General features: G+C 45.1%; 1 protein-coding gene and 1 long non-coding RNA gene across 3 annotated transcripts in view; both read left to right on the top strand.

The window, feature by feature from the left end:
- Nucleotides 1-1,448, top strand: part of LOC126524490 (uncharacterized) — a 56,619-nt gene extending 55,171 nt beyond the window's left edge. For both annotated transcript variants that reach the window (XM_050172798.3, XM_055067335.2), the window contains one exon: nt 18-1,448. In XM_050172798.3, coding sequence (XP_050028755.1) covers nt 18-104 — 87 coding nt within the window. In that variant the 3' untranslated portion in view covers nt 105-1,448. The remainder of the gene's footprint in view (nt 1-17) is intronic.
- Nucleotides 1-13,319, top strand: part of LOC140216465 (uncharacterized) — a 92,628-nt gene that overhangs the window by 71,585 nt on the left and 7,724 nt on the right. The window lies entirely within an intron of this gene.

Below are 13,319 nucleotides of genomic sequence, written 5' to 3'. Positions count from 1 at the left end.
GCCTGTTCATTTTTCAGAACAGTGTCCTTCCCGTCCTGCTGACTCTGCAGAATGGTGGGCAACCGGTTGGATGCAACGTCTTCTATATGACCATCTCGGAGTAGGGGCTTTACTACATTGAACGAATACGAAGATACTGCCTTCCTATGTTCAAATCACCTATAGCATCCAAGCTGTAGTGACAGTGTACACATTTTTGTACGTCATTTGTTTTCACCATTTTTGTGTAGTAGTGACGAGAAGAAAAACAGACATTGAGCCTGGGCCAAATGGTCCCTCTACTTGTCTAATGTGACTTCAGCTCCCAATAAAAACGTCCAGCTTTGTAGTCTCCTCTATAATGGCATCATCTTCACCATCATCATCATCAGCATCATCCTATTTTATGTCCACTGCAGGACGAAGGCCTCTCCCTGCGATCTCCAGGTACCCCTGTTCTGCGTCAACCGATTCCAACTATCACCAGCAAATTTCAAAATTTTGTCGCACCACCTAGTCTTCTGCCGTTCTCTACTGCGCTTCCCTTCTCTTGGTACCCATTCTGTCACCTTAATGGTCTAACGGTTGTGTAATCTGCGCATTACATGACCTGCTCAGCGCCATTTTTTTCTCTTCATGCCAATTAGAATATCGTCCATACCCGTTTTCTCTCTGATCCAAACCGCTCTCTTTCTGCCTCATAAAGTTATGCCTAGCCTTCTTCGTTCCATCGCTCCTTGCGCGGTCCTTAACTTGTTCTCAAGCTTCTTAGTCAGTCTCCAGGTCTCTGCCCCATATGTCAGCAATGATAAAATCTACTGATTGTATACCTTACTTTTCAATGATAACGGTAAGCTTGTAGTCAGGAGCTCACGATGTCTGCCGTATGCGATCCAACCAATTTTTATTATTCTGTGAATTTCCTCCACATGGTCAGGGTTCCCTCTGATTAGTTGACCTAGGTAAACGTACTCCTTCACAGACTCTAGATGCTGACTTGCGATCCTGAACTCTTGCTCTCTTGCCCCGTTATCCATCATTATCTTTGTATTCTGCATATTAATCTTCAACCCCACTCTTACTGTTCCCTGTTGAGGTCCTCAATCATTTGTTGTAACTCGTCTGAAGTGTTGCTTAATAGTACAATGTCATTGGCAAACCGTAGGTTGCTGAGGTATTCGCCGTCGATCATTACTCCTAAACCTTCCCAGTTTAATACGTTGAATACTTCTTCCAAGCGCAGTGTGACAAATGGCAAATGGTCGCTAAAAAAAGCGGCTCTCTTCGCAATTCACATATGAAACCTTTGCTAAACCGAGTCCCACAGCACGAGGGATTAAATACCTTTTTCTTCCTCTTAATGCCTCCAGTTGGGTTCATCATGTGGTTTGTGTCAATAATTCAAATATTTTAAAGAAAAAACGCGATATGAACGACTGCACAATAAACCAAAATTTATTTATTCTGTATATGACGACTCAATAGCAAATGTGCTAAGCATCGTACTACTACCTCGGCTTTCTTCCAGTGAAGTATGCAGCACTTCGGCATAAAAATGATGTAACCTTGAGAAATTTACTTACAGTGCATAATTGAAGGAACTACACTCTAATAAATACGGATAGATGCCTCCCTCCGGTTATTGTCATTTTTCTGCGAAAGCGTGAAATGGCTCATTGAGCAAGAAAGCTGCCGTCTATCCTCTGGAGCATTGAAGCGGCACCTCAATTCCCATAGGCTGCGAAGTTGCGTCTCGAGCGCGCTTCGACGGCAGTGTGTCGGAAAGAAAACAAAAACGAAAAAAGAAACGATATTTCTCACCTGAACGAAAACGTAATCGAAATGTTATTGATTATTTTCTTTTATTTTATTTCTCCCATTCCGGCGAGTACACTCGTTGACGTACTGCTTCTGAGATCATAACTGAAAATTAAATTATGGGGTTTTACGTACTAAAACCCCGATCTGATGATGAGGCACGCCGTCGTAAGGGATCCGGAACAATTTGGACCACCCGGGATTCTTCTTTAACGTGTGCCTAAATCTAAGTACACGGGTGCTTTCGCATTTCACATCTGAGATCATGCTCAATGCGCAATTGACTATGAATCATGAATTCTGAGATCATGCTCAAATTCAAGGCACTGAGCGTGACCTCAGAATATCATGTCAATCACTTAGAGCAATAAATGTTATGTTTTTATCGTTGCTCTACAACGAAAATTTTAGCATGCAGACAAAAACCGTTATGAACCGTTACGGATCATTTTTTCCGTTACGCAGCAGAACTGGAAGGGAACGTTTTTTTTCAGTGAAACGCAACTACAACCAGAATGAAAAACATTTCGTTCCAACACCCTACCCGACGGAGAAGAGTGGGCGAGAGGGAACGCTTGCTGAAACGCTAGCGCGCAAGGTGTTCCGTGAGGGGAGATTCTCTCGTCCCACTGGATGTCGGCAGCACACAGCATTGGCCCCGCAAGCTGCTGCTGCTTGCAGGCCCGGGAAGCACATGCCACTATGGCACATTACTCGTAGCGCAAAACCCGAAGGACTGCTCAATGGCGTTCAATTGGACATTAATACTTTCGCATTTACAACTCATGAAAAGTGCTTAGGTGTCCTCAATTTTTTTTCTTTCTCTCGCTATCCGATTTTCTCCACATGCGGACCATCCTCTAATTATTAATAAACATTTGTGAGCAAGGGCGTCATCTTGTCTGCGTGATCGTCTTTTCGTTTCGAAGCAACGACTCCAGCCAGCTGCAAGCTATACTCCTGCAAGCCAATGCTTAGTGTGGCACCTCTTCCCGACTCCGTAGTTTAATAAAAGAGAAACAATTTCGGCAAGGTTGGATCTAACTCGGGATCGCGGAAATACTCCGTTCGCCATACCCGCGTGAATTACAATTTTGTTAAAAACCTCGAGCTTTAGGAACAACGAGACACAAAGAAATTTGACATACAGCACAAGGGTTCTAGGTAATTCCTCACCCTCTTTGTGTCTCGTGTTTTCGAGTGCTTTATGTTTTTCTGAGAATTGAATGCCAGCTTGCTACCGCGGACACGAAGACGTGCAAAGACGGCTCTAGAAAAAGCGTGCCTGCCAACTAGACGAACTGTCGTCCCTATGAGGATATTGGAGTCAGCAGGAAGGTTAAATTGAATATATGATGTTTAATGGCGCAAGGGCCAGATGTGGCCAAAGAGCGCCATGCTAATGATTAATAAGTTCGCAGTGCCTGATGGGTTCTATGATCTTAATGCGCCGTGGCTGTAAAGGGGCCTAAAAGAGTTGATGCAAATTCCATAAAATGTACGAGTAATAAAATTATGGGAATGACTATTGGCGTGTACTATGAACATTAAAATGTATTGAGAAAGAATGATGCAATATATAGAATGTGTGATTGTCTAGATGTATAACATTGTCTAGAGCACTACTGCTTCACCGGGGCCCTTGAAACGCAAGGGCCTAGAGGCATGTGCCATACAGAGAATCTATCCTAGCGATATCCTCTGGAAAAAGGATGCACTAAGAAATGAATGGGCTTGTAACATGTAGTACAACATCTTTCAAGAAAGCGAGGACTGCTTTGGTCTCAAAAAGCGGTTCTACGCCAAGAAACATGGCCGGATGCAGAGGGACGTGATGGCTGTATGCAAAAGGAAACTGTTTCCGCCTGTCTCTTTCGGCTTCCCGGCACTCCAGGAAGACGTGGAGGACAGAAAGCCTGTCGCCGCATCTATCACAGGTTGGATGCTCGTTACCAGTCAGCAGAAAGTTATGAGTGCCGAACGTGTGCCCTGTTCTTAGTCTAGTGAACAGGACGTCTGTTCTTCGTGCTTTCGTTGTTGGGTGCCAGAAACCTAACTTAGGCTTAATTACGTGAAGCTTATTACTCGTTTCTGCATCCCACAAGCGTTGCCAGTGGCTTCGCAGTTTGTTTCTGAGGAAAGGCTTCATGTCTGTGGCAGGGACTGCAGCAGAACGAGCACCCTGCGATGCCATTGATTTGGCCATCTCGTCAGCAAGCACATTTCCCTGGATTCTTCTATGGCCAGGAACCCAGCATATTACTACATGTCTGTCTGATGAGTAGATGTTACATAAGTAACATCTACTCTTACCCGTCTTCTTTCACTGCCGAACTTCATGACGCACTACACACTTTTTGTGCTGCATGCAAAAGCACCTGTTATATTAATGGGGGACTTTAACTTCCCGAATATAAATTGGAATGCTGATCCACCTGCTTGTTATCCATATTCTTCAAAGTGTAATGAATTTCTTGATCTTTGTTCTTTATTTTCTTTAACTCAACTAGTCTCTGAACCAACAAGAACTTCAAAGGGTACTGCCAATATCTTAGACTTGATATTATGCTCTCATCCTGACCTTATTACGAATGTTTCATGTATACCTGGTGTAAGCGACCATCTAATTCTTTCATTTAACGTTACGTCTCCTCTGTCAAAGCCGGCTGTTAAAAAAAAGTTAATATATGACTACGACAAGGCAAACTTTAACGATATAAACTTGGAATTATCAAACTTCCTCGACCTCATTTTAAGTAACTTCGAAGATCGCACGGTAGACCATAACTGGATCATATTCAGGAACAAAGTACATGAACTAACTGATAAGTTTATTCCGTCGCGTATTATATCGTCGAACTCTAAGGCGCCTTGGTTTAATTCTCACCTAAAGAGGCTTTGCAATCGTAAAAAGCGCTTGTACCGCATTGCAAAAAAATGTCGCGTGGTATCTAAGTGGGACGCTTACAAGGACGCCAACGAAGCTTACATAGCAGCTAAAAAACTCGCTAAACGTATGTTTCAAGAATACACTTTGCCTACAATGCTTACAGAAGACCCGAAAAAGTTTTGGCGCATCATAAACCCTTCCAAAGATGATACAATAACCTTAGCTGATTCTAGTGGATCAAAAATACCCGACGCTGAATGTCCCCGAACCCTAAACTCCGTATTCTGCAGTAATTTCGTTGTATGTCCTGATCCTGTGTTTCCCACCCTAAATAGCTGCAGTTACCCGGCCATGGATTTTATTAGGATCGAGTCACTTGGTGTAGAAAATGTAATTAAAAATCTAGAGATGTCAAGCCCTAGTCCAGACCTGGTTACCGCAAAGTTTTTGAAAAACACTTCTGTTTACTCATCTTTATTACTTTCAAAAATATTCTAGCAATCTTTGGACACCCATCAGCTCCCTGCAGACTGGAAAATTGGGAAGGTGGTTCCACTTCACAAGTCCGGCAACAAATGCTCACCTCATAACTACCGCCCCATTTCCCTCACTAGCATTCCTTGTAAAGTACTCGAACATATCTTGTTTTCTCATTTAGTTAAGCACTTGGATGATAACTCATTCTTCACTCGTGCACAGCACGGTTTCCGCAAACATTTGTCCTGTGAAACACAACTGCTTTCGTTCACTCACGATCTTCATCTTATTCTTGATAAAGGTTCATGCGCAGACTGTGTTTTTTTCGACTTTGAAAAGGCTTTCGACAAGGTATATCACAAACTACTCATTTTTAAGCTTAGTAAACTAAATCTTGACTCTTATCTGTTTGCATGGCTAGAGCACATTCTTCTTAATCGATCCCAGTTCGTTGCATTTAATAACCACTTCTCTACATCTAGCCCTGTTGAATCTGGCGTTCCTCAAGGTTCAGTGTTAGGCCCTCTCCTTTTTTTGATTTATATTAACGACTTACCCAATGAAATTTCTTCTAACATTTATCTCTTTGCCGACGATTGCGTTATTCTTCGTGAAACTTCTGACGCCGATGATGCTAACATTCTGCAAAACGACATTAACGCTGTCTGTAACTGGTGCGACTTGTGGTTAATGAAACTAAACCCATCTAAGTGCAAAACCATGCGTGTAACCCGCCGTGAACTTCCTCTTCCGACCTATTACCTTAGTAATACTGCCATGGAAGCAGTTATATCCTACAAATACCTAGGTGTCCATTTAACCTCTACCCTTTCCTGGTCTTTACACATCGACAGCGTTATCAATAAAAGTAATCGCATGTTAGGTTATATCCGCCGAAACTTCTCTTCCGCTCCGCCATCATTAAAGTTAATTTTATACAAGACGCTAATTAGGAGTAAAATGGAATACGCTTCGTCAATTTGGGACCCATATGCTGAGACACTAATCCATTCTCTCGAACGTGTTCAAAATAATGCCTCGCGTTTCATCCTAAGCAACTATAACCGCATGGCTAGCATAACTTCTATGAAAAACATCCTCCAACTTCCACCACTTTCTGCTCGTCGCAAATGCTCTCACCTGGCTTTGTTTCATAAAATATACTTCCATATTTCATATCTGCGCGATAATCTTCTTTCATCCCCAACCTACATTTCTCCTCGCATTGGTCATCATCACAAAGTTGGAGTTTTGCAGTGTCACACGAGAGCTTGTCACGAGTCTGTTCTTCCTAGGACGTGTCAAGAATGGAACCACCTTGCCGCCGAGTTGATTGCAATTGAAGACCAAGCACAATTTCGTACGGCCATAATCAACACCATCGCTTCGGGCTTCACATGTGTATGACTACATCACTTGCTGCCTTCTTTGCTTTCTTTGTTATGTAACTTTTTTTTTTACCCCACTCCCCTCTGTAATACCTTGTGGTCTTGAGGGTATAATAAATGAAATGAAATGAAAGTGTGTGTAGAGTTCATTGAAGACAGGATTTGTATGCTTTTGTAAAGAAATTAGTGCTTTTACAAGACTTAAGGAGTCTGTAAATATTATTGCTCTGTCAAGTTTCAGTGTCTTTATATGTTTTACTGCAGACAGTACTGCATAGGCTTCTGCAGTGAAGATACTTGTTAGGGGGTTCAACACGTCAGATTCAGAAAGAGAGTGATCAACAGCAGCGTAGGATATGCCAGCATGGGATTTGGACGCGTCTGTGTAAAATTCGTAGCAGGAGTACTTCGATTGTAGCTCTCGGAAATGCATAGCAATTTCAAGCTCAGGAGCGTGCTTCGAGACCTCTACAAAGGATGTGTCACATTCTATCACCTGCCACTCCCAGGATGATGATGATGATGTATGGCGTTTTGTGGCGCAAGGGACAGGTATGGCCAAAGAGCGCCATGTCTGTGCTAATGAGTCTGCAGTGTACTTATGATTACTATGGAATTGGTGTGAGGTGGCTGTAAAGAGGCCTTAAAATATACGCTCTAAAGTGCGTAAAATCTGTATGATAAAATTATGGTGATGATGTATGACTTGTACTATGAAAATTTAGATGCATATAAAAAGAATGATACGATAGGTAAAATATATCACGATTATAAGAAATGCCAGAGCACTACTGCCTCCTTAGAGCCCTTGAAGCACAAGGGCCTGGAGGCATGTGCTACGCAAAACAATTATCGCAGTGGCATCCTCTCGAGAGAGGAGGCGCTACGAATTCGTGGGACTAATAACATGTAAGACGACATCTCTGAGGAAACCTAGGACACCGTTTGTATTAAAAAGCGGTTCTGGACCGAGAAACATTAGAGGATGAAGAGGAATGTGTCGGCGGTATGCTAAGGAAAAATATCTCTTTCTCTCAGATTCGGCTTCCCGACACTCCAGGAGGACGTGGAGTACGGTCAGCCTCTCCCCGCATCTACCACAGATTGGAGGCTCGCTTCCGGTGAGCAGAAAATTATGGGTGCCAAACGTGTGTCCTATTCTGAGACGACAGAATAGGACATCTGTTCGGCGCGATTTTGTAGTAGAGGGCCAGAATCCTAACTGTGGCTTTATCAGGTGGAGCTTATTATCCGTTTCCGCATCCCACATGTGTTGCCAGTGATCTCGCAGCCTCCTTCGCAAGAAAGGCCTCAGATCCGTGACAGGAACCGCAGTGGTAGGGTTAACAGCTTGCAATGTGATTGACGTGGCCATCTCGTCCGCCAGAACGTTTCCTTCGATTCCCTTATGGCCAGGGACCCAGCATATTATGATATTCTGGTTAGATGAGTACGCTTTGCACAAGACCGAATATAGTTCATTAAATACGGGATTTTTATGTTTGCTGAGTGACATTAAGGCCTTCACGACGCTGAGAGAGTCTGTATAGATCGCTGCTTTTGGAAGTTTCGATTTTCTTATGTGCTTTACAGCAGAGAGTAATGCGTAGGCCTCGGTCGTAAAAATACTTGTTTCCGGATGCAGTACATCGGATTCCGAAAACGATGGGCCGACGGCTGCATAGGATACCCCGGCATTTGACTTTGAAGCGTCTGTGTAGAACTCTGCGCAGGAGTGCTTGTGCTGGAGTTCTAGGAAATGCATTCGGATTTCGGCCTCAGGAGCGTGCTTTGTAACTTTTATAAAGGATATGTCACATTGTATCACCTGCCACTCCCAAGGAGGTAAGAGCCTGGTTAGGTGCATTAAGCGATGCTCGAGGAGTGGGACATGCATTTCATCGCTAAGCTCCTTCACACGCAGCGAGAAAGGCTGTCTTATGGAGGGACGATTGCTGAAAAGTGTAGCGCACGTCATATCAGTAACGGTATCAAAACATGGATGTTCAGGATTAGAGCGTACTTTAAGGAAATATGTAAAGCTAATGTATGATCTCTGTAGGTGGAGAGACCATTCATTTGATTCTACATATAGACTTTGTATGGGACTCGTTCTGAAAGCGCCAGTGGCCAGTCGGATTCCTAGATGGTGGACAGGATCTAGGATCTTTAGTGCGCTCGGGGCGGCAGAGTTATATACTACAACACCATAATCCAATCGAGACCGAATTAGGCTCTTGTATAGGTTCATTAAACACTTCCTATCACTACCCCATGTAGTCTGGGATAGAAGTTTCATTAAGTTCATTGTTTTTAGACATTTTTCTTTCAGATATTTAATGTGTGGAATGAAAGTGAGTCTGTAGTCAAGTATGATACCTAGGAATTTGTGCTGTTTGCTGATAGGTATTCGTTGTCCACACAGTTCTAAGGAAGGATCCGGAACCAGGCCTCTCTTTCTTGTAAAAAGAACACAAGAGCTTTTGTTAGGATTGATCTTAAATCCATTCTTCTCTGCCCACATTGAGACTTTGTTCAGGCCGTGCTGTACCTGTCTCTCGCACACTGCGAGGTTACAGGATTTGAAAGCTATTTGTATGTCGTCCACGTAGACAGAATAAAAGATTGCCGGTGGTAATGAAACGCGAAGCGTGTTCATCTTCACGATGAAGAGTGTGCAGCTGAGCACGCCTCCTTGCGGTACACCCGTTTCTTGCGTAAAAGGACGCGAAAGTACATTTCCTACTTTTACCCGGAAGGTACGACTGGACAGATAGCTTTCTATTAGGTTTAGCATATTACCATGGATGCCCATTTCTGACAAATCTCTTAAGATTCCGTAACGCCACGTCATATCGTACGCCTTCTCCATATCGAGGAATATGGATAAGAAGAATTGTTTGTGTACAAATGCGTCCCGGATATTGGCTTCTACACGTACAAGATGGTCAGTTGTGGAGCGCCCTTCTCGGAAGCCGCACTGATAGGGATCAAGGATTTTGCTCAGTTCAAGGAAATGGATGAGTCGCCGCTTAATCATTTTTTTCAAACACCTTACAAATGCAACTTGTGAGGGCTATCGGGCGGTAACTTGCCACTGAGGAAAGGTCCTTGCCTTGTTTCAAAACAGGGACCACAATGGCTTCCTTCCATGCGGTTGGAAGGTACCCTGCATCCCAAATGGTGTTGAAAAGTGTGAGTAGTGTAACCTGCGTGTCATTGTGTAAGTTTTTGAGCATTTCATACATGATTCTATCAGATCCTGGTGCGGAGCTGTTGCATACGCTCAAGGCAGCTCTCAATTCAGCAATACAAAAAGGACGGTTGTAAGGCTCATTCTCTCGACCTTTTCTTGTTAATGGCTTACGTTCTTCTGTTTCTTTGTATTTGAGAAAGGACTTTGTATAATTTGTTGGACTTGACACGCTCTCAAAGTATTCCCCAAGTGAGTCTGCCTGGTCTTGCAGTGTATCGCCCTGTGTGTTTACCAGGGGGAGTGAATGTGTTTGCCGCCCTCTAATCCTATTTACTCTGTTGCAGGCTTTGGCCTCATCCCTAAACGAGTTAATACTCGATAGATACTTTTGCCAGCTTTCTCTTCTGGCCTGTCGGCGGGTTCTCCTACCTTGGGATTTTACTTTTTTAAAGTTGACAAGATTTTCTGCAGTGGGCGAAGCGCGTAGCAACCCCCACGCTTTGTTCTGATTCCTACGTGCGATTCTGCATTCATTGTTCCACCACGGGACATGCCGTTTGCATGCCGAGCCGCTTAATTCACGTATGCATTTAGATGCGGCATCTATTACGAAGGCTGTGAAGTACTCCACAGCAGCATCGATTTCTAGAGAAGACATGTCATCCCATGATATACTAGTTAAGTTTCGGAACCTCTCCCCGTCTGCTGTGTCAATCTTCCACCTGGGAGCCTGTGGCGGATATTCGTTTTCTTTAAGTGTTCTTAATAGTATGGGGAAGTGGTCGCTTCCGTAAGGATTGTTCATAACTTCCCATTCGAGTTCAGGCAGAATGGACGAGGAAACTATGCTCAGGTCAATAGAGGAAAAGGTTCTGTTTGCTAGGGAGTAATACGTGGGTTCCTTCTTATTCAGCAAGCACGCACCTGAAGAAAAAAGGAACTGTTCAACAAGACGACCTCGTGCGTCTGTACGAGAGTCGCCCCACAGGGAACTGTGCGCATTGAAATCGCCAAGGACAAGATAAGGTTCTGGCAATTCGTCTATAAATGACTGAAATTCATGTTTGTTTAATTTGAAGTGTGGGGGTACATAAAGCGAGCAAATGGTGACGAGTTTGCTTAAAAGAACAACTCGAACCGCCACTGCTTCAAGGGGCGTTTGTAGCTGTAAACGCTGACAGGAGATACTTTTATGAACCAAAATGGCAACACCGCCTGATGATACGACAGCAGCATCGCGATCTTTGCGAAACGTGACATACGGTCGGAGAAAGTTTGTGTGTTGTGGTTTTAAGTGTGTTTCCTGTAGACACAGCACTTTTGGATTGTGTTTTTGGATAAGCTCTTGCACGTCATCAAGGTTCCTGAGAAGTCCTCTGACGTTCCATTGAATTATTGGTGTATCCATATTGGTAGTAAATAAGTGCTGTGTATACGAAAACAGAAGTATTAATTACAGAGATTTCAGAGCTTAGGTTCCAGAGCTCTTTCGAGGCCCTGTAACCGGGGTTTTACTCTTTTTGAAGCGTTCGAGGGAACCTCGCCGCTCCTTAGGCGCTTGGTGCGCCTTGAGGATAGGTGTTGTGTCCATTGCCTCTTGTGAGGCGCCGGACACGTGCTCTTGCGAGCGAGAAGGTTCCCAGGAAAGTCTCGCCTTGGAGGGCAAGACCCCTGCGCCCACCAGCCCGGAGGTCGATGGGGCTCCCTGAGGGATTTGGCTGCGCCGGCTGTTGCCAGCGCTGGAAGGGGCCGGGGAGGTTGGGGCAGCCTCGGCTGCGCCCACCTTCGGGGTCGATGGTCCCTTCTGCTCAGTTGGCGGAGCAGCGCTAGCTGCAACCACCGTGGGGGCTGATGGCGTAACTGCCGACTCACTGCGTGTGGGTCGGACAGCCGCCGGAGGCCGTTGTGACGCTGCCCCCTGACGCGCCACTTCGGCAAAGCTTTTCTTTGGCAGGTATGCTACCCGCCTGCGTGCCTCTTTGAACGATATATTTTCTTTGACTTTGATTGTTACTATTTCTTTTTTCCATGATGGACAGGACCGCGAGTACGCGGCGTGTTCCCCATCACAGTTCACGCATTGTGGAGCATTTTCGCAATTGTCAGATGGGTGTTCTTGGGCACTACATTTTGCGCAAGTCTGGCGGCCTCGGCAGTTCTGCGAACTGTGGCCAAATCTTTGACACTTAAAGCATCGGAGAGGATTGGAGATGTACGGTCTGACTCGGATCTTTATGTAGCCAGCCTCAATGGTCTCAGGTAGCATACTTGCCATCCCCTTGCCATCGCGCATGATTTTTATTTTCTTGACATTGGTCACATTTTGATCGCTCCAGCCCTCCAGTAGTTCGGCTTCAGTCAGTTCCATGAGATCGGCATCGGAAACGACTCCGCGGCTGGTGTTCATAGTGCGGTGCGGTGTGACCGTCACTGGAAGATTCCCAAAGGATACTAGATTAGAGAGTTTCTCGTACTGTGTCTTATCACGCAGTTCTAAGAGGAGGTCGCCACTTGCCAACTTAGAAACCTTATAGCCTGGGCCAAAAGCTTCACTAAGTGTCTTCGCAACAAGAAAAGGTGAGATCATTCTCGCTGCCTTTTCTTTTTTCTCTGAATGGACTAAATGAAATCTTGGAAAATTGTCATTATTTCGGCCAAAAAACTTGAAAACTTCTTCGGTGCGCCCTCGTTTATGAGGGCGATCAGGAAGGGTTGGAAAAGAACTTGCCATAGATATGTGTAAAAATTCGGCTGCGCCGCCAGCCACCCACCATGGAGCCCAACAAGGGGACGCTGCAGGACCGTGAAAAGACGGCCTGCACGCGCCAGCTGTACGACACTACTATAACCAAATCTGTTATAACCAAGGTTGGCTATCCCACACAGGGTTAACCCTTGCCGCCGAGGAGAATGAAGTAAATGGAAGAGAGGAGAGGACAGGAAAGGTCAAAAAGTAAGAGATAAAGACGAAGATTCGAGAGGAAGAGACAGGAAAAGGCGACTGCCGATTTCCCCCGGGTGGGTCAGTCCGGTGGTGCCGTCTATGTGAAGCAGAGGACAAAGGGGTGTGTTGCCTCAGCCGGGGGGCCTTAAAGGTCCAAACACCCAGCATCGGCTCAACCCCCAGGATCCCCTTTTCCCCAGACACGGCTAAGCCGCGCACGGCTACACGCGGGAGGGTCCAACCCTCGTGTGTTCGGGTACGTGGTGTCGCAACACACCAAACGCCTGCTTGCGCAGACGCCCCTGCGGGGCTGCCACTCCCAGGGCGGTAATAGATTAGCAGGAGCCATTAGGCGATGTTCGAGTATTGGGACATCCATTTCTTCACTAAGTTCTCTTACACGCAGTGACAAAGGAAGTCTCATGGAGGGTCTGTTACGGAAAAGTGTTTCGCACGTTAAGTCGTTTACTGTCCTGAAACACGGATGTTCCTTGTTAGAGCGCACTTTAAGAAAGTAGGTGAAGCTGATGTATGTTCTCTGAAAATGGAGTGACCACTCATCTGACTCTGCATATAAACTTTCGACGGGGCTTGTTCTAAATGCGCCAGTGGCGAGGCGGATACCCA

The sequence above is a fragment of the Dermacentor andersoni genome, chromosome 3 (genome assembly GCF_023375885.2).
Source record: "Dermacentor andersoni chromosome 3, qqDerAnde1_hic_scaffold, whole genome shotgun sequence".
Classification (NCBI taxonomy): Eukaryota; Metazoa; Arthropoda; class Arachnida; order Ixodida; family Ixodidae; genus Dermacentor; species Dermacentor andersoni.
This window is presented reverse-complemented; position numbering and strand designations above follow the sequence as displayed.